Source organism: Mustela nivalis (assembly GCF_964662115.1).
Source record: "Mustela nivalis genome assembly, chromosome: 14".
Lineage (NCBI taxonomy): Eukaryota > Metazoa > Chordata > Mammalia > Carnivora > Mustelidae > Mustela > Mustela nivalis.
The window spans coordinates 40,439,207-40,459,534 of record NC_139033.1 but is presented as its reverse complement, the minus strand read 5'-3'; the positions used below and the strand labels follow the sequence as shown (position 1 = coordinate 40,459,534).

Here is a 20,328-nt window from a genome sequence, read left to right as displayed (position 1 = left end):
TCATATTTTGATAAGAACCCTGTCAATTTGTGTGTGTGTGTGTGTGTGTGTGTGTGTGTGTGTGTGTAATGGCAAAATGAACTCCTGTGAAGCCCTACCAGTGTTTCTGTTTATAGACTTCTCATTTGAGCCTCACTGCTATACTATTAAGTTACAACTATTGTTCTCATCTTGGCAATGAAGAAAATGAAGCTCAGAACATTCCAGTCCCTTGTCTGTAGACACAGCTAGTAAGGAGCAAGGCCATTCGAACCCTGTGGTTTTTAACCAGAGTATGTTCATCCCATGTTCGTATATGGACACATAACTGACCACACACTCCTGTTTAACATGTATTTATAAGGCTGCTGCATCTGAAGGTTGTGTATGGATATCTTCCATACAACTTTCCTTTCTCCATTTCTGTGAATACTCCGGAGAATAAAACAGCTTTCACTCTGGGGTCCTCTTGTTCGAGGGAAGTCACAGCACTAAGTAGGTGATCGTGACAGTCAGTTGTCTCGGGAAACACAGAGATGGTGCTAATTCCACTGCCTCAGCCAGCTCAGGCTGCTTATACAAAATGCCACCGCCTGGCGGGATGAAACAACAGAAATCTGCTTCTCACAGTTTTAGAGGGTGTAAGTCCCAGATCAAGGTGCAGCCACGTTGGTTTCTGGTGAGAATGTTCTTACTGGCTTGCAGTCAGGTGTCTTCTGGCTGTGTCCTCATATGGCAGAGGGAGAGCCGGCTCCCTCATAACTCCTCCTCTCAGATCAGGGCCATACCCTTGTGACCTCATTTGGCCTTAATTACTTCCACAGGGCCTCACACTGGGTGTTAGGAATTCAGCATCTGATTCTGGGAGGTGGTGGGCGAGCACAGTGCAGTTCACAGCATCCACCTTCAAAAAGAAAGCTGCTCTCTCGCTCTCGCTGATTACCTCCCCAGGGTTTCAGATGCGGAGGCAGAAGGCGGTGCTTTGCCCAAGGTCGCACAAATGTAGTTGTGGGCAGAGGTGGACGCCAACATGTTTCTCTCGGACTCCCAGAGTGTAGTGTGTCCACTGTAGACTGCTGCTCTCTACATGAAATATGTGGCTCTTTGGTCTTCTGTAATGAGCTTAAACCCTTTAGAGTCTCTCACAGAAGCATTTATAAAAGCCTCTGTCTGGAATTGCAAAGAGGGATAGCTATGACTATAAAATATAACCAGTTCTCCGAAGTGATAGTCATCTGACCAAACTTGTATCTTAAAGGATTGTTTTTACATCCTTGTATTCTGTTTAACCCCCAAATGTTCTTCTCCACTTCGAGGTGTCGATGTGTAAAAAGTGGTCATTCTAAACATGAGCACAAATGTCTACAAGGTCATGTGTGTTTCCATGTCTGCCCACAGAGGGTGTGCAGAGTAGGTGTTAGGGTCCTGTCGCAGGACCTGAAAGAAGGCAGGAACCTTTATGAAATGACCTGTGTCATGGCTGAGATGAATCAGAAACAAAATGCTGACTTCACACACTCTCAAGTGTCTTTCCCTCTTCATAGCCGGCAGAGCTGTGATCTAAAACAGCAGAGCTACCAAGGAGATGGAAATTCACAGGTCAGTTTATAGATCTAGAAGCAGGTGACCTGCTGAGAACTACCCTCCCACCAGGAGAGAGAATTACTCACTTCTGAATCATGGTAACAGCTGATAATACCCAGCCATCAGCACGCAGTGGGTACTGCAGGAGGGGTGGAATGGGTTTGGAGACCTCAAAGTCTAGTGCCGTCTTGCCACTGTGACCTCCTGTGTGACTTTAGGCATGTGGTTGACCTCTCTCAGCATCCTCACCTGTCAAACGATGACTCCTGCCCAAAGTATCTTTCGATTTCTTTCAAGATTTCAGATGATCAAACCTGAGGACTGGTGTTAGGTTTAAAAACCCAGGCATAGCATCTTCACATAACATAGTACTTCACATTTTTAGCATTCCCAGGATGCATCATTCTTCTATGCACTGTTCATGTGCTATCATGTCCTCCTAAAATCCTTCCAGATATAGAAAAGGAGACGCAGAGATGCTCAAACTTGCCCAAACACTCACAACATGTAAGAAGAGGTTAGCCCGAGATACAGACCCCGGCTAAGTAATTGGAGAGTCTCTGCCCTTAACCGCTGTATAATTTCTGGAAATGCAGTGAGTTAATTGGTTCCTGCTTCGTTATCAAGAAAGTTAAACCTAACTGGCATCACCATACGTTCACCTAGTTTAAAGTTCTTTGTCTGTCCTCAGTAGGGTATTCAGGCGAAGTACTTAACACTACACCTGCCATTTTACACCTCACCGGGTTTAATCTCATGAATAAACAGAACGTTAATTGTTTCCAATTTCAAGGAAATAGGGCTTTCAAGGCAGTCTAGTCAAGCTTGGAATTTCGTTAATGTAATCCAGACTTTGCAGGGTTTGGATTACACCAGCCAGGGTGTTGTTTGAAAAATTGAAGCCTTTAGCACCTTTCATTGGGAGCTGTTTAAATGAAAATTAAAACCTCTTTTTACCCTATTACTGGGCAGGGTGTCAACCACTTTGTTATTCAGTAGCTGCTACACCCCCTTGAAAGAGAGCTAGTCTCACCGGTGCTGTTCTCAGGTCCAAAATTTTGCAATTCTAGAAATTATGATTATGATATAAAAGTGGGGGGGGGTGAAAAATGAGTAGTGTGCTTTGGATAAAGGGTTGAGGTGCTTCTCATGCTCCCAGCAAGCAGTCAAGTAGCTGCCTAAGTCAACCTCTCAGGAGCTTTTATGTTTCAATAGGTAACTTTGCAAGAAAACACATACTAAGTACTCTTTAGAATTGATGCGATTCATGGCATAATTGTAAATTTCTCAGACCCGGAAGATAGACAAGCCCTCCCAAAGATTTCTTAATAAGTTTTTTGGGTTTTGTTTTTTTTTTTTTTTGTAAGAACCACTCCACTACTGACTGTCCTTTGCTGTAGACATTAGCCAAATACCAGGTTCCTGGCTTGATTTTTCTGCCCACTACGTTAGACCTGGACTCTGCCTCTTCAGTTTTCTTTCCAAAACAGATGGCTCACCTATGCTTACGGAGTAAAGACAGTTCTTTGACATCGAGACCCCAACTGCCCTTTTCTAGCCTTAAGACTAGGTCATCCCTCTACATACATCACAGTCTATTAGCAAAACTGTATAAATCACTCTGAGAAAGGTGCATTTTCCCAACTCCATGCTTTTACTGGTACCATCCTCTTAGTTGTAGCAATACTTTCTCCCTTTCTCTGCTGAGTCAGGTCCTCATCTTCGAAGCCTCCCTATCTCATTGTGCTTTTTCCAAGAAGCCTTTCTTGCCTTTTCAGTCTTTTGTTCTTCTGTATGTCCATAACACCCAACTCTTTGCTCTGTTCTTCATTTCTTATATTTCACTATTTATATTCCCAACCTCTGGACCAGGTTGTAAATTCCTTGATGGCAGAGGACTCATGTGATTCACACTGCCATCCCTACATCTCAGTCTCTAATTGAGAATCTGTCATATTGTAGTTGCCTGGTAAGCATTTGTTGAACTGAATTATGACACACATCTTTGAAGAAACAGTCACAGAGTAATCTGGAAAGAAAGACTTTACCAGCTGATCAAAAGTGTAGGTGGGACCTAAAATCAATAATGCTCAGGGTTATGGACACTGTGTATGTTACTGATCTTGGGGAAGATGAAAATGATGTGAAAATATGTTTCCAATAAGGCAAAAATATCTTGAATACTCATCTATCAAGTTAAAGCTAAACTGGAAAAGAAGTTCTCTTTAATTCAGAAAATGGTGGTCACATTTGTAGATGACTCTGAACTCCTACGCACTTTTCTTGATCTCTACCCTTCCTGTCATTTCTTGTTAACAAAAAATTTATTTTTCTTGCTTTTCCCTTACTGCTTGTAATTCTGAGTAAAGAAAGGAGAAAAATCAAAACTAATGTTGATAAGGTTTTGAAATTTCAAACATGAAGTATGAAAAGAATTGGACTCCTTTTAACAGCTTGCTGGTAACAATGTACCTAGCATTGTGCTGGTTGTGGTGAGGCATGAGAAAGAAGTACAGTTTGCTGGGTCTGTTCTCAAGAATCATGCAATGTAGTTAGGAGGAATATATAAATACCCCATCCCAACATTAAAAATATGAAATGTGAAATTAAGTGGTACCATCTCATAAATAAATATATATATATATGATATACACACAAATACATACACACACACATATATACATATATATTTATATACACACACATATATATACACATATATATTTCTATATCTACACACACATATATATACACACACACATATATATATACACACATATATACATATATATTTATATATCTATATCTATATCTATCTATATCTATATCTATATCTTCATTGTAGGGTTTCATATGGGCAATCACTATTGGTAATAACAGAAAAGACCACTTAAACATAACACTGGACTTTTGCTCTATGGGTAGAACTTGATTCAACACTAATGATTGCAGAGGGAAAGATTACCTGAACCTTTACTTAGAGATATCCTAGAATTAGAAAATCCAGATGCCAAATAGTTGCTCATAGAGTGAGGATCGCAAGGTGCATCCAGGGAACACTTAGGGCCACTTTGCAGAATAATGCACAGTGGTAGGGAGAAGGGGAGAAAGAGAGAGAGATAAATTGGTGATACTTTGCTCTTTCCCTTTGATCTGACACAGCAGTTCTCTGGCTTTCCTACTTTTCAACACATCAAGTATCCACTATCCACACTGGGCACGGAAGATCAGCATGCTCACCTCCAGAACCCTAAAAACCCCATTCATTCTTCGCTGCTGTTGCCAAGCATACCTTGCTTCTTGGTGCTGGGTGGGGTCGGGAAGAATTATGTGGAATAGGAAGAGGACCTAAGTATCCTGATCTTTGAAGAGTTTTCCTAGCCTTATGTGCCCACTTCTGCTCGGCCTTTTCTGAACTGTCACATTTACTTGTCCCAGTGCTCAACATGGTTGCTAACTGAACTGTTTCCTTTTGCTTCCAAAGTCTATCATGTCCTGTGTGTCCTATTGAAAATGAAGCTACCACTTCAAGTCACACACCAGAACCAACTTTGAGAGATGTTCTAATTTTTATCCAACTCATGCCCAGTCCTTTTATTTATTAATTCACCCACTAATGGTAAAATCATCAGTCAGAGTCAGACCTATTCAGCTGCTTAAAATGAGCTTACTTGTAAATCTTTCTGAGTCACGGTTTACTCACCTATAAAATGGAACTAAAAATGTCTGCCTTATGGATTCATAATTAATATTATTCTCATACTACTTATTACCACAGTCTCTTACAATTCATTCTTCACACTCTGCCACAATACTTTTTCTAAAACACATATTTAATTGAGTTACTTTTCTGCATAAAATATCTGCAATGGACCTCCATCTTTTACAAGATAAATTCTAGACTCTGGTAGAACATATAGGTAATTTTATTATTTCATGTCTGCCTATCTTCCTAAGCTTACCCACCTCACTCTTTTCTGTCTGAACTACTCATCTTTTAATTCCCAACTCAGATGTCACCCCTAAAAAGTCTTTCATCATTTTACTAGGCATAAATAGTCAATTGTCCTGTTTTTCCCTTATGGCCCCTACTTATAATATTTTTAAAATTTTTGGCCATAGAATATAGTTATTCTTACTCAACATTTCCCCCCTTTGCTAATTTATGAGCCTTTGCAATGTTCTAGGTATATCCCTAATACCTAGAACAGTGGGTCTATTCGATACTTTTTTTTTTCCATTTTATTTTATTTCTTTTCAGTGTTCCAAAATTCATTGTTTATGTACCACACCCAGTGCTCCATGTAATACGTGCCCTCCATAATACCCACCACCAGGCTCACTCAACCCCCTATCCCCTCCCTTCCAAAACCCTCAGTTTTTTTCTCAGAGTCCACAGTCTCTCATGGTTCGTCTCCCCCTCCAATTTCTCCCAGCTCCCTTCTCCTCTCCATCTCCCAATGTCTTCCTTGTGATTCTTTATGCACCAAAAATAAGTGAAACCGTCCGGTAATTGACTTTCTCTGCTTGACTTATTTCACTCCGCATAATCTCTTCCAGTCCCATCCATGTTGATATAAAAGTTGGGTTTTCAATACATTTTTTGACTACATGGATGGAGCATGAGCTGATACATGAATGAAAAATTTTGTGCTCCAACAGCGTCATTACTTATATATACTAGCAGTGCAACTAGTGTGATCCTGGCATTCTCGTGTTTTTCAACTGTAGTTGCAACTTCCTGACATACAGTCACTTGGAGAAGAAAGAGTTTTCATGCTCTTTTGTTACTTCTCCTTGCACTGCATGGTAACTTCACTCAGAAACAAACATATCTCAGACTGCCTTCGGGATAAGCTTGTAGACCATCCAGGTAGGGGAGACTTCCATGATCATTCAGTAGATTTGAGAACTGTTGTTCTTTCATAATCCATGAAAGATTCTTCCTCATCTTCCACATTTTAGTGAGTGAATGAGCTAGCTGAAGATGTAGTCATCCAGGAGAGTGCCCATGTTTAGAGAAACAGGAGGCTTTTTAGATTTTGATTAAGGCAAGACCACACCTAAAAGGGATGTCTTAGACCCATATGTTGGCCATTATTTCAGATATACTATAGACAAGAATGCATATAAGGAGAGAGGAGAAAATTCCATAATCACCATATGATTGATATATATATATATATATATATATATATTTTTTTTTTTTTTTTTTTCTTTTCTTCTCATTGGCTGACATCTATCCTCATGGAATTCAGATACCAGAGAGTCTGGGATATTGCTGCTTTATTCTGGTGCTTGCAAAGGAAGAAGAATGCAATGTTTGCAAACTTTTTTCCTACCTTAGAACATTTCTCAGGCAACTCTTCTTTACCTGTCAGTTGCCACACTGCAAAGAACTTCAGGAAGTCAGGACCCAAAATCAAATGGAGATGTCAACCAAGAGCCAGAAATTAGAGGTTCATTTATTGAAATTGTTTCTGTCTATGATGACTGCAACTTCCATTTTGCACAGAAGTGCCCTGAATAATACCCAGATCTGGGCATAATTGATCATAGCATGCTCTTTCATTCTTAAAGTGGCCTGGTTTTCATAACTGTATGGTCACCCAATTCATGGTATTTGTCTGTAGAAAAATAATCTTAAATTTTAGATTGATTTCTAAAGATTTTAAAAACGAATTTGCTTTTCCTTGTATTCTATTCTATCCATATTTTATTGCATAAAGTCAGAAGTTCAAACTGCAAAAAAAAAAAAAAAGTGCTTCTCATGGTCAAGGAAAAGATGGATAGATGGATAATCACATACATGGTTCTCTTATGTTGTGTCTAACTCAGAGTAGGTCACCAAATACATTCCCATTCTCAAAATTTACTGCTCTTAGACTTGCCACAGGTGACAAATATAAGGAGATATTGTGACGGAAGGAAGGCAAAAAGGATTTGTTGAGCACCAATATATGGCAGGCATGTTAGCTTCTCGTACATATGAAGTAGTAACATTCTAGTTTCTTTCAGTCATTGGGCTTTCTTTCATATTTACTTGAAAGCATGTGTTCAGGAGAGCACATTAATTCTTTTCCATTAATATATACTTGAAATATCCTAGGTATGAGTTATGATCTCACTCTCTGGTTTTTAGATATCCTGATGCCTTTGTTCAAAGTCAGCAATATTATCAACCTTGTGATAAATTGATCTCTTAGACATTTTCTCAGCCTCTGAAAAATCATCTGCTTCAAAATAGATCTCCATATGATCTGTGTATTGGACCATAAAACTGTATTCAGGTGTCATTAATAGATATCCTTTATCCACTCGTACACAGGACACAAAATCAATTCAGTTTCCATCATTATCACCAGAATTATTTTCACAGAAGCTATTCTAAGATCAAGAAGATACCTCAGTGTTCTGCATCCTTGAGAGAATGTATATTGAACATTTGTTAGATGACCAATCTGTTCATTCAATTTAGATTACGGACCATAGGTTTTTCTCAGGATTGATTGTGTGGGTACCATTCCAGAGAACCCTTCTTATCCTCCCTCAGGGAAGAGAGATTAAAGAATAGATCAGAACTACCACATCCAGTTTTCTTCATGTCCTCTGCACATTAATTTTCTATTAACTCTTCCCTGAACTTGTGAATATCTATTCAAAAAAACAAAACAAAACAAAACAAAAAAAACAGACTCTAGAAATCCCAGTTAAATTAATCCTTGTTAGGTGCTGATAAATATTTTTACCGTGGATTCTCCATCTGTCCATGACTGCTAAAAGTAGGGACTTAATGTAGACATTAATGTTTCATTTTATACAAACACACACACAGACACACATCACAATAAAGACATAAAAACAATATTTCAAGTGATATGTAAGAAAAAGAACATAGTGGGCGCCTGGGTGGCTCAGTGGGTTAAGCCGCTGCCTTCGGCTCAGGTCATGATCTCAGGGTCCTGGGATCGAGTCCCACATCGGGCTCTCTGCTCAGCAGTGGGCCTGCTTCCCTTCCTCTCTCCTACTGTGATCTCTCTCTGTCAAATAAATAAATAAAATCTTAAAAAAAAAAAAGAAAAAAGAAAAAGAACATAGAAAATAACTTGTATAATAATTGTAACATAGACTCTTGTTCACATTAATAATATATCATTGAGCATTGTAATTCACATTAGTCACTCATCAAGCCTTGAGAACACAGTATACCGTCACTTTGGTAAACACCAAGGAATATCATAATGAACATACTTCTTACAGGAGGTCATATTACCTCTGCCCACTTTTCCCCTCAATCCAGGAAGTATATGGTAGGGAAATCATGGAGACTTTAACTTTTGTTCAAGGGAGCATATGTCTCTTGCCAAAAAAAAAAAAAGTTGAAAAGAAGTCTCCTTCTGAGATCTATCCTTTATTGTTGGAAGAAAATATAAAAGTTTACTTTTTAAATGGCTTCATACTTTATAATACTGTAAAAATGCAAATAAGAGGAGGAACATGAAATTTCTGGTTTGGACTTACCTAATAGGTACCCATATAAAAGAAATTTAGAAATATATAAATATTTTTTAATAATTCTTAAAATAGTCATATACTTCCTCTTTCCAAAGTTAACCATGGGCTCATTTGTTTTATTGTTCTTTCTGAAAGTACCATTTCCTGGCTTCAAAACCTAAGGAAAAGTGAAAAACATCTGTTTTAATTATCAAAAATGACCTGGGTGAAATGAAATTACCTGGATAAAATACCTAGTTGGTTTTATGATATATGAATTTATTACTTTTTAGTATCTTGATTCCTTTCCTCACCCTCATTTCTATTACAAAGAAAATATAGTTACAGATTAACACAAGATTTTCTGCAGAATATAATAGTTTATTCATAAAAATATATCCTGATTACTGTGTCACATAAAGTCATGATACTACTAATTATATAAAAAAGAAAACATGCCCATTTCCAATTTTTTGAACCATGTTGAGCTTTATTTCAATACAAGAAAGCTGGTATACATTGAGATGTATTACATTAGTTTTACGAATGTTATATGTAAATATCATATATTTATTGTGAATTTTCTATTTCAAAAAATGTTAGAGATTTAATGCAGTATGCAAAAATAATCAGGAGCTTTAATTTAGGTAGAAGACATGAGGCTGAAAATAATACATTATTTTTATTTGCAAGTAGTTCTTTCAACAATACTAGACAAATTTTTAAATGATTATTTTAATAATTTAATAATTAGTACTAATTAGTAATAATTATTTAATAATAATTATTTAATAATTATTACTAATTAGTACTAATTATTAAATTATTATTAATATTTTAATGATGATTTTCTAATAAAATTATTATTTCTAAAAATAATAATTATTACTAATAATTAGTACTAATTATTAAATTATTATTAATATTTTAATAATGATTTTCTAATAAAAGATGGGTTAGCTTGTCCTTAAATCTTTAAAGTCAAGACAAATTAAAAACCATCTGCAGCTGGTTTTTAATCCTATGTAGAATCGGGATAGAGTGAACCTACTTGCTCTGTTACGGCAGGATCCTCACTTACTACGTGTTTTTCTATTACCACTTCCTTGAGGATCTAGGACTGTGCCTTGCATTTAGTAGGCCCTTAATAAACTTTGAATGAATTATTACCAGTTTTATGCTCCACTAATAAAACAAAGACCTCTGGGATCAGACAATACTTTATACTTTTGCGTCAACTGACTTTCCATCTTGCAGAATCACATTCATCTTCTGTTTCCCTAGATCAGTGCTTATGAAATTAACCAAGTTAACACATTCGGTATTTGATCCACATCAAAAAGCCCTTAAAAATACTGTGAAGTGCAAGCAATGATACTCCATGCCTTTTTTGGTCTTCAGTGTCCCTCATGTGACAACTTTGTGGTTCTGGCAATGGGACAGTCTTTTTTTTTTTTTTTGGTCTTTTTTAGCTTGTTATTTTCCTCACAAAGGAAGCTTTTCTGTAAGTTAAAAGACGTATTTTAGAGAATAGAAACGTACCAGGACACCAAGTTAAAATTTTATTCTCGCATCCTTAGATGAAGAGATCCCCAGACTCGCCAATATCCCAGAAATGAGTTTTGTGTTTCCTTACTGAAGTGGTGCAGGGACTCTAAATTACCGTAAATCCAATCTTGCTTGCTGATGATATCAAGTTTCTTTAAAGGACTTTCTGTTGGGTTTGTTAAGAGTTACTTAATTTTCTTTTGTAGTATCAATCTAATTATAACCAACAAAAAGTTAAGCAATGTCAATACACTAGATTGTGTGGGTAGAATGTTCAAGTTTTAAGCTGCCCTCTCTTCTGTAGAAAGCATTTCCAGAATTCCTTTATCTGGCATAGAGCTCTAACCATCCGACATCTGATTTTCTCCTACCTATTGAAATTCACAGTGTAATCAATAGTCTCGCTAAATCCAGGGGGAGCCCTACTCATAGAATTTTATGTCTGGGTAATATATGGATGTGCTTGTGGGCTTGTTTTTGCATCTTACTACAAACTAGCTGGGAGATGGAGAAACTTCATTAAAAAGACATTTGTCAGGATGCTAGAGGAAAAGGAAAATCCTCCACAGACTATTTACCTAATTTCCAGCCAATACAGGATTTCTCCCACCAGGAATCATTTATTGCTTAACTGGCCTAAGTGATGGGACTGTTATCATCTCTTTTGGCTGACTGCTTTGCAATCTAGCTACTTTCAGATGTGAGAAAAGCTATCTTAATATTCATACAGAACTTCTGTCTCACTTCATTTCTTCCAGCATTGATCTTACAGTGTCCCGTGGGCAAAGCTTATTCTCTGTTCATTGAAACCCCAAATGTGTCAGAGTCACACAAGTAAGGTATCTGGGAAAAGGCTTGTCCACAGTTTAGTAGGTCCACCAAAATGTTCACATTTGCTGCTTATTTCATTTGCTTCTCTCCTGCCTTTTTCCATGGGAAGCCTCCATCCTAATACCTGCTTTATAAACCCACAGTCACTGGCCAGCAGATTTTAAATTTATCAATTTATGCTGAAAACAGAAGATGATATGATTAGATTAATGTATGCATTGCTTGTTGGAAGCTTGACATCCTAACTTCAGCTCTGGCTTGCTAGGAGAAGAATTTCTAGAATTCTGAACGAATGGTCTGTTAACAAGATTTAAGTTGTTCACTCACAACAGTTTTGCAAATAAAATGACATCTTGGGAAAGCATTAGCGAGAGGAGTGTTTGGGATGCCAAACAATGTCACAAAAGCAGGACTTGAAAGTCTTAAAGAGGAAGAAAAATAAGGACACCTAGGGGGCTCAGTCAGTTAAGCATCTGCCTTTGGCTCAGGTCATGATCCCTGAGTTCTGGGATGGAGCCCCTCCCCCCCGACCCAGTGGTCCCTGCATGGAGCCTTACATTGGGCTCTGCACTCAGTGGCGGAATCTGCTTGAGATTCTCTTCCCTCTACCCCTCCCACTTGGGCTCTCTCTCTCTCTAAAACAAATGAAAATCTCAAAAAAAAAAAAAAAAAAAAAGAAGAAGAAGAAAATCTATGCATGTGAGCAAACAACCTGTGTTATTGTGGCTGACTGCCTCAGTTGGCTCCCTCTACCTCATCATACTGGTAGTAACTGCTTGCGGAGAGAACTCTCCAAAGTGAATAAATGGAATATTAGCTGTATTCTTGTATGTGTTTGCATATAAATTCAACTCCCAAATGTGTTCCTATAATTGTCAGCCTAACAGATATTCTAGAATTCAAAATCTAACAAAATAATTATAGGTCTACAAATGTGCCAATATAAAAAGGTATTACCTGTAGTGAATCACCGTTAATTAAACTTGGATCATGATACAATTCTGGTTATTTCCTGGCTCTATGCTCTTAAAGACTGCTTTTACAACTGTTGCACACCTACTGGAAAGCAGTCTTTCCAGTAATGTGATACTAAAGAAGCCTTCTTCCTTCCCTGCTGTGTTTGTAAGAAATATTCAGAACAGGTATGTGTGTGGTGCCGTAACCCCATTCTTTACTCCCGATCTAATATCTCATTCCCAGACACCTGTTTGCCACATACCACAAGGACTGCTCAAAACCCATATATAAGACAAAATGTGCTGTAGAGTAATAATGCTAATTTGCCACAAAGTCACGTCAGATGGATGGACCTCTTACAGAATGAAAGGCGTGGGGGGCTCTACCTCTCTAGGGGCCATGACCAGCACCTTTTCTGTTCTGAGATGACCTGGAAAACTGGGGATACTTTTTGCAAGAAGGTTGGGGAAAAAAAAAAAAAAAAGAGGGCAGACGACATTTCAGAGAGGAATTGAATTTAGCTTGTTTAAAAGAGTCTCTATTCATGACAGATTTTTGTCACACACAGAAAATAACATTTTCTCACAAAGTGTACTGGAATTAATATTCTGAGCCTTTCTCTGTGGTGGCCACAATACCTTGATCAATTGTTTGTGTGTTTTAAAATATTTATTATTTCTGTCTGTTTTCTCTCACAGTGCTTTCACGCTCTGTATCCCTAACATTCTTGTGTTTTCCCGACAAACAGGTCGTCATGGAGATGGAGGTTATTGGCCAGTTGATACTAATTTGATTGATAGAAGCACTCTCAATGGTAAGTCTATCAATTAGGTTCTATTGGATTAGTTATATTAATTAAATGGTTAATTCTAGAGTGTCTGAGGCGATTTTTTTTCAACTACTGAAAGTGTTCAGAGCCCCAGACCTAGGGTTTTAGTGGGGATAATAGAAATGTGAAATTATTAGCAAACCTGTAGCATATCTTGCCAGCAGACAGTGCCAGTGAGAGTCAACAAGTGTACAAAACAGAATCAGTTAGAAAAGCTTAGAAAAATCACTTTTGTAAGTGATGAGGGGTTGTTAACAATTTAATATTTAGATTTTAAAGTGTTATATGTACTTAAAATGTTTCCAAAAATTTAATATTATTAGAGAAAGGTGATATCTAAGGTAGTTTGAAATAAACCCATCAGCTTCCTAAAATGAAGTCGCTGGAACCTTTTGCCTAGAGAGTTTACTCTCCAGAATCCTCTGGCACCTTATTGCTAATTTTTCTTTACACTGCCAACATTAAACATTTCTGGGCGCCTGGGTGGCTCAGTGGGTTAAAGCCTCTGCCTTTAGCTAAGGTCATGATCCCAGGATCCTGGGATCAAACTTCACATTGGGCTCTCGGCTCAGCAGGGAGCCTGCTTCCTCCTCTTTCTGCCTGCCTCTCTGCCTACTTGTGATCTCTGTCTGTCAAATAAATAAATAAAATCTTTAAAAAAAATTATTTCTGTTCGCTCTAATGGATCACTCACATGCTTTGGATTTGAGCAGACAGAGGTAATCTCTTAACTGCATAGAAGTAGCTTGTTGGTGTTGGAGCTGTCTTCTAGGACCTTGTCCTCAGTTTTGCTGACATGGAAACTGTGGGAGAATGGAATAATACTAGCCAAACTCCCACAGGACTGATGTATAAACACTAAATTCCTTTTATAGGTTTTTATAAAATTGTTCCAGTTGCTATTGTTTGGTATGGTTTACTATAAATATATTCCATATATTAAAAATACAAATATGAACACTGTGTATCCATCAACGAGATTAAGATATTAAATAGTCAACTTACAATTGAGATCTCTTACAATTGATATATGTCTGACTTATCACATGCTTGCCACCATGTCCTCCATTCCTCATTGAGGTAACCACTCTCCTAAATGTTCTATTTTATACACAGTTGTCACCTTATAGAAATGGCATCATACTATATGTATTTGTTGCAACTTGTATTCCTCTTTAATTTTGTTTTTAAGATTTATCCATATGTTTACAAATACCTCTCTTTCATTTATCTTTACTGCTGTATACTGTTTTATTTTATGAAAATAACACAATAGATGTATATAACCATTTTAGCAGGATTTCATGAGAAATTTGATTACTGGATAGATAAATATTCATTTGGGTGGTCTCCTATTAAAAAATCCATATGGGAAGCCAAAACTGCAATCTAAAAATTGCTTGCTGAGTGAGAAACTAGAATAAGGGGGTGAGTTACATGATTATTTCCTATTCTGGGCTATGATAACTTAATACATCTATTTCCCCAAAGAGAATATATGTGTCTGTGGAGTAGACCAGATGCCCAGATAAAGACTCAGTGCCCCCTCCTCTGGCCAGTGGTGGACTCGGGGACATATTTTTACCTCTTACCTCTTCTTTTGTAATTGCTACACACACCCTCTTCCAGTAATAATGCATTTACTTGACCACACAAGTATAATTTCTTACATTTAAGCTTCTTCAGTATATTCCAATCAGACCTATCTGAAGTTATATCCAGGAAGCTCCTTCCAGAGTACTACAATCCTCACCACTATTGTCTTGCACACAGATCCTTTTCCCTCATTAAGCAACACTATTGTCTCCTATAGGTATTTCAGGTTTAGACACCTGGTATAGCTAGTACCTGGCCCTGGTAGTTTCCAGACTCTCATACACACAAGGGACACTTTGGGGAGCTCACAACAAAAAGATGAGAAGAGGGATATGTTGGGACTGAAAACAGACCAAAGACGTGCTCCTTAAATAGGTTTAGATAATGGTGGCTCCCTTCCCAAAAGCATGCAGGTTTTATCATCTCATTATTTTGCCTCAAATTTTAAGCCTCAACAATATGCCAAACACACTTCACGCATTCAAGCAGTCAGTTAAGAATGGCTACGAAGCCCTCACTGCATCCAGGGAGCGCACTACGAGCTAAACCCGTATACTGAAAGCTAGACCCCCACAGGAGAGACAAACGAAGGAGAATTACCCAGGACAAGGCAGAGAAATACACTCCGGGAAGATGAAAGAAAGTGAAACAAATCCCAGGCATGTGAGGGAGGGTAAAGAAGGTTCTTATTGAAATTGGGTGGGAAAACAGCATTGTAGTGGGTTTTGCCCTGAGATCGGGATGTTCTAGGTTTAGAGTCCATGCCAGGAATTAACATCATCTTCTTTCATTTTATCCTGCAGAGCTGATGTTCAGATGCTATTCTCTAGAGAGTTTCAAACTGGAATTCATCCATAGCTAAGGGCATAACTATACTGGCATAAGATGGTGTTGTTTTTTTGTTGTTTTTTTTTTTTTAAGATTTTATTTATTTATTTGACAGAAATCACAAGTAGTCAGAGAGGCAGGCAGAGAGAGAGAGAGAAGCAGGCTCCCTGCTGAGCAGAGAGCCCGATGCGGGACTCGATCCCAGAACCCTGAGATCATGATCTGAGCCGAAGACAGCGGCTTAACCCACTGAGCCACCCAGGCGCCCAAGATGGTGTTTTTTGAAGAGACAGAGTGCCAGGAAATTAGGAGAGAGTCAGAATGGTTAACTGAGCAGAAACGGTTGTCCCTTCACAGTTCCTGCTCTCTGCTCAGACATGGTCATGTGTGTCAAAGGTGCAGCCGGTGCAAGCCTCAGACAGAGAGCCGTGTGTTCTCTTAAACTGCATGTCCTGAAGAGCTTTCATTTTGGATAAAACTGCCAAATTTAGCAACTCAAAATAGAGGAGGCCCGCGAAAATTTCAGTCATTTCTAATTGCCTCTAAATAAAGGGAAATGTTGCAAAGAGTTCCTATCTCAGTGTATATACGCATCTCAAGGTACATACAAACAGGCAACTAGAAATACTTGAAACTTAACAGAGCCTCCTATATTCTTAATTACTAAATCTAGCAGGCCTCATCTTGGATCAAGTTTCAAAGTGTGATATTAACTATTTGAACTTCATGTTCAAACTAAAGGGAGGTTTCTGAAAAGAAACCCCGCACCACGATGGACACAAACAGGTAAGTCAACAAGAACTTTACAGAGGAGTCAGACCTCAAATGAAGAGAATGGCAGTGACAGTAATTAAGGGAAATGCATGTCATTGCTTTTTTTTTTTTTTTTTTTTTTTTTTTTTGCCATTGAAGCTTCCTCGTGAGAAAGATAATTGCAGTTAAATTGAGTCTGATATATGTTATCTCACCAGAGAAAGTCATGGAGATAAAATAGAGGAATGACAGCCAGTGACTTTGAACTAGTTTAGATAGATTATTGTCATCACCCCTTCGCACTTTTCGGCATCACTTAATGACGTTTTAGGTATTTCCTGTTGAATGAATGGGATGAACAAAGCACCTGAATCATTTCTAGAGCCCTTACTGGAATAACAAATTGTTACAAGCTACTGGACTAATTAAGGTGAATTGATAACCTCTGAGAGACATGGGCAATGGAGGGCAAAGTTCATCTGTTTCCCATTCTGTTTGGCTAACCCATAAATGATGGTAAATATGTCATTTAACTTTAGCTCAGGTTATTGCAAGCCAATCAGCTAAGGCATCTTAGAAACCCTACCTTCCTAATTAAAGTTCTGCTAATGTCTTAAGCCTTAGGAAGGGGGTATAATTTCTAAATTAATGTGCAAATGAAACCTTGACTGATAAAACCCTGACCCCACCCAACCGAGTCTGCATCAACAAAAGTATTTTAAAATCTGAGTTTTTGAACCTCAAAACCACGAAAAATTTCATACAGCTCCTTTTAGAGTGACGTTATTATTAAGTTTTCCTGTCTCTCCCTACACTTCCTGGAATCTATCCTTCAAAGAATTATAATAGAATAAAGGCTTATTGTCAGGATACTCAAGCTAGTTGCAAATAAATTTAGACCTCACTAATCACTTATGCTCTCTTACAGAATGCCACTCTTTTAAAAATGCACTCTTGGAATTCAAGTAAAGAAAAACAAAGCAATAGTTCATGTTTACTCTTGTAGTTGGAAGCCCTTAATTAAATTGAGGGAACTGAAGAGGCATCCTAAATTTCTTGTTGATGGCAGGTAGAATCAAAGCTAATATGTACTGATATGCTCGTATTTTACTTTTATGGTGCATTCAATTTTATGGTCCACATTCTTAAAGCAGGAAAATCTTCAACTTCTAAAAATGTGATTTTGTGGTTTATATTTGTATGAATAAGAAAAACAGTGACAATTCCTTTAATCCTGCCTTTCTCATTGGGGAAGATAAATCACCAATTTCTTTTTGTCAGTGGCTCTATCTGTAATTTGTTAAATTAGTAATTTTAGCTAAGAGGTCTAGGATTCCTCAAAATAAGTTACTATATTGATCTCAACCTTTGGATACCAAATTAAGTTTGATAGGCATTGATGCTTTGGTAAAATATTGTTAAAAAGTCGATATTATTAATCAATTTTTAAATATTCAGAGTCATATTAGGTGCCCTTAAAACATGACTTACTCTGTGTTCTTAGGATAAAAAATAATTATTTTCTCCCTACGTTTGAAAAATTTTGTTTTACTATTTTCAGAACTTAATAACATTTTATCTAAATAAAGTCTGCACTAAAGCTCTTCCATATTTGCATGAATTGATCATTCTGAGATTGGCAAGCTATTATAAGATATTGAGCAGACAACTTAATGTTAAGAGAAAGGTCCAGAAATAAAACTTTATGTTGTTTCCCTGATAGAAAGTCATTGGAGTCTTCCAGGTTCTCAAGCTCTAGTCTACACATGGCTCCGCCTACCTACCAAACAACCGTTATCTATGGCAAATGATTTTAAGGATCCCAGACTAATCCCAAGTCCCAGGTTCTAGAATGACTTTTTTTTTTAATTTTTTTTATTTCTTTTCAGCGTAACAGAATTCATTGTTTTTGCACCACACCCAGTGCTCCATGCAATGCGTGCCCTCCATAATACCCACCACCTGGCTCCCCCCACCTCCCACCCCTCGCCCCTTCTAGAATGACTCTGCCAGGAATTAAGACTGTAGGAATCAAGTCACTTAAAGTTTTGGGATCTCAATTTTTCATCTGAACCTAGAAGGTGTTAAGCTAAATCAGGGTTTCTCAACTTCAGAACTATTGCCATTTGAGACTGGACAAGTATTTGTCATGGGGCCCATCCTAGGTAACGTAGGATTCCTGGACTTTACACACTAGATACCAGGCGTATTTCCCCTCTACCATGTTGTAAGAACCAAAAATGTCTCTAAACTTTGCCAAACTTCCCTTTGGGGAGCAAAATCTCCCCAGTTAAAAACCACTGATATCCCCCAAAGGTTGTTTCAAGGTAAACAGGTCCCATGAGAAGCTCTGAGGAAAAAAAAAAAATGTCCTTTGTCAAATGAGGATTAGGAACCTGGCTGGGCCACTCATGTTTCTTTTGCCAATTCCCCCTCTTCTACCTGAACACTAGAGGTATCGGTCTTGAAAAAGCATGTCTGCTAACTCCGCACTTGATTCGGTGACCTCATCTACGCCGAACAAGACCTCATCTTGTTCTTCTCCCACTGGTCTTTCTCCCTCTCCCTCACCTCAGACACAGGACTATGGCTCAAGTCTGAACCTGACGCTTCCTTTTTTAACTCTTGCCACCTGCAGTCTGCTTTGTTTGTCTACTTTCAGACTGTATGGTGTGTCCGTCTGCTTTGCTTGACTGCCTGGCCAGCACCTCAGTGGAAGCTGTATTACTGTCTCTCTCCTGCAGAACGTTAACATCATCTTGGCTGGTCTCTCCCTTGTTTCTCTTTCCAGCCTCATTTTGTGCCGGCTCCCAGTGTTCCAGACACATGATCTGCTGTCAGTTCCCCTGTAAAGAAACAGGCGCTAACTCCTAGGATACTCCATGATTCTGCCTAAATGTTACTTTTATAGTGAGGTCTTTCATTATGACCTCCCTCCTCCTACAAGGACTATTATGGTTTCATATTACATCTTTCTTTTGAACTCTACTGTTTTTAAAAAATGCCAATTATGGTCGTAATTTTATATGTATTTACTTCATGATTTGTTTAATCTTTTCCAGAAAGTCATAACCTCCATGAGGTCAAAACAATCATGCCTCTTTTTGAGAGGCTTGTGGGGGGTGGGAGCAATCACAGTGTTCTGATTTGATATTTACTACTTGTATTCCTCAGATGAGACAAACCTAGGATTCTCCTACTCTGCCTCCATCCCACAGTGTTCTACTTTGGAAACTATTCTCAAACCACATAATATACAAGAAGATAACGATGTGTAAAGTATTAGGAAATAATATAAGCATGGCCCTATAAATACTTCCTAATGGTTCTGTAGCCTGGCTATGCTCCCTCTCTGTTCTTCCAGAAAAACAGCTCAGAAAAGGAGCTTTCACAGCTCCCTTCTAACAGTTATGGGTTGATCCCAGATGAGACGTAACCTGACATTCTACTCCCGTCACATGATCCAGACAAGGTACATGTTTCAAGAATAGAAGAGATAGGCCACTTAATATATATTGATTTTTTTTTTCCTTTTCTGGTCTAACCAGTTAGACAGACTTATGGCTATATCACAACTATGTGTGCCTCTTACAGTTTCCTTTCTGCCTTCTTGAATACTTGAATGAATTCTGTCCCCATAAGCCCCTCAGCTTTACTGAGGTATCATAGATAAATAACATTGCCTAAGTTTAAGGTATACAGTGTGTTAATTTGATAGACTTTTATATGTAAAAACAATCACCACCATAGCTTTAGCTGACAACCCATCCCATTACATAATTACCATTTATTTGTTGTAGTAAGAAAATTTAGTATCTACACTCTGAGCAACTTGCAAGTATACAGCACAGTATTATTAACTGTAATCACCATGATGTACATTGTAACCCCAGAATTTATTCTTCTGGTAACTGGAAATTTATACCCTT

At 38.0% G+C, this 20,328-nt stretch overlaps 1 protein-coding gene across 3 annotated transcripts in view; it reads left to right on the top strand.

The window, feature by feature from the left end:
• Nucleotides 1–20,328, top strand: part of DCC (DCC netrin 1 receptor) — a 1,135,716-nt gene that overhangs the window by 1,035,420 nt on the left and 79,968 nt on the right. For all 3 annotated transcript variants that reach the window (XM_082699428.1, XM_082699427.1, XM_082699426.1), the window contains exon 22: nt 13,142–13,207. In XM_082699428.1, the coding sequence (XP_082555554.1) occupies nt 13,142–13,207 (66 nt within the window). The remainder of the gene's footprint in view (nt 1–13,141; nt 13,208–20,328) is intronic.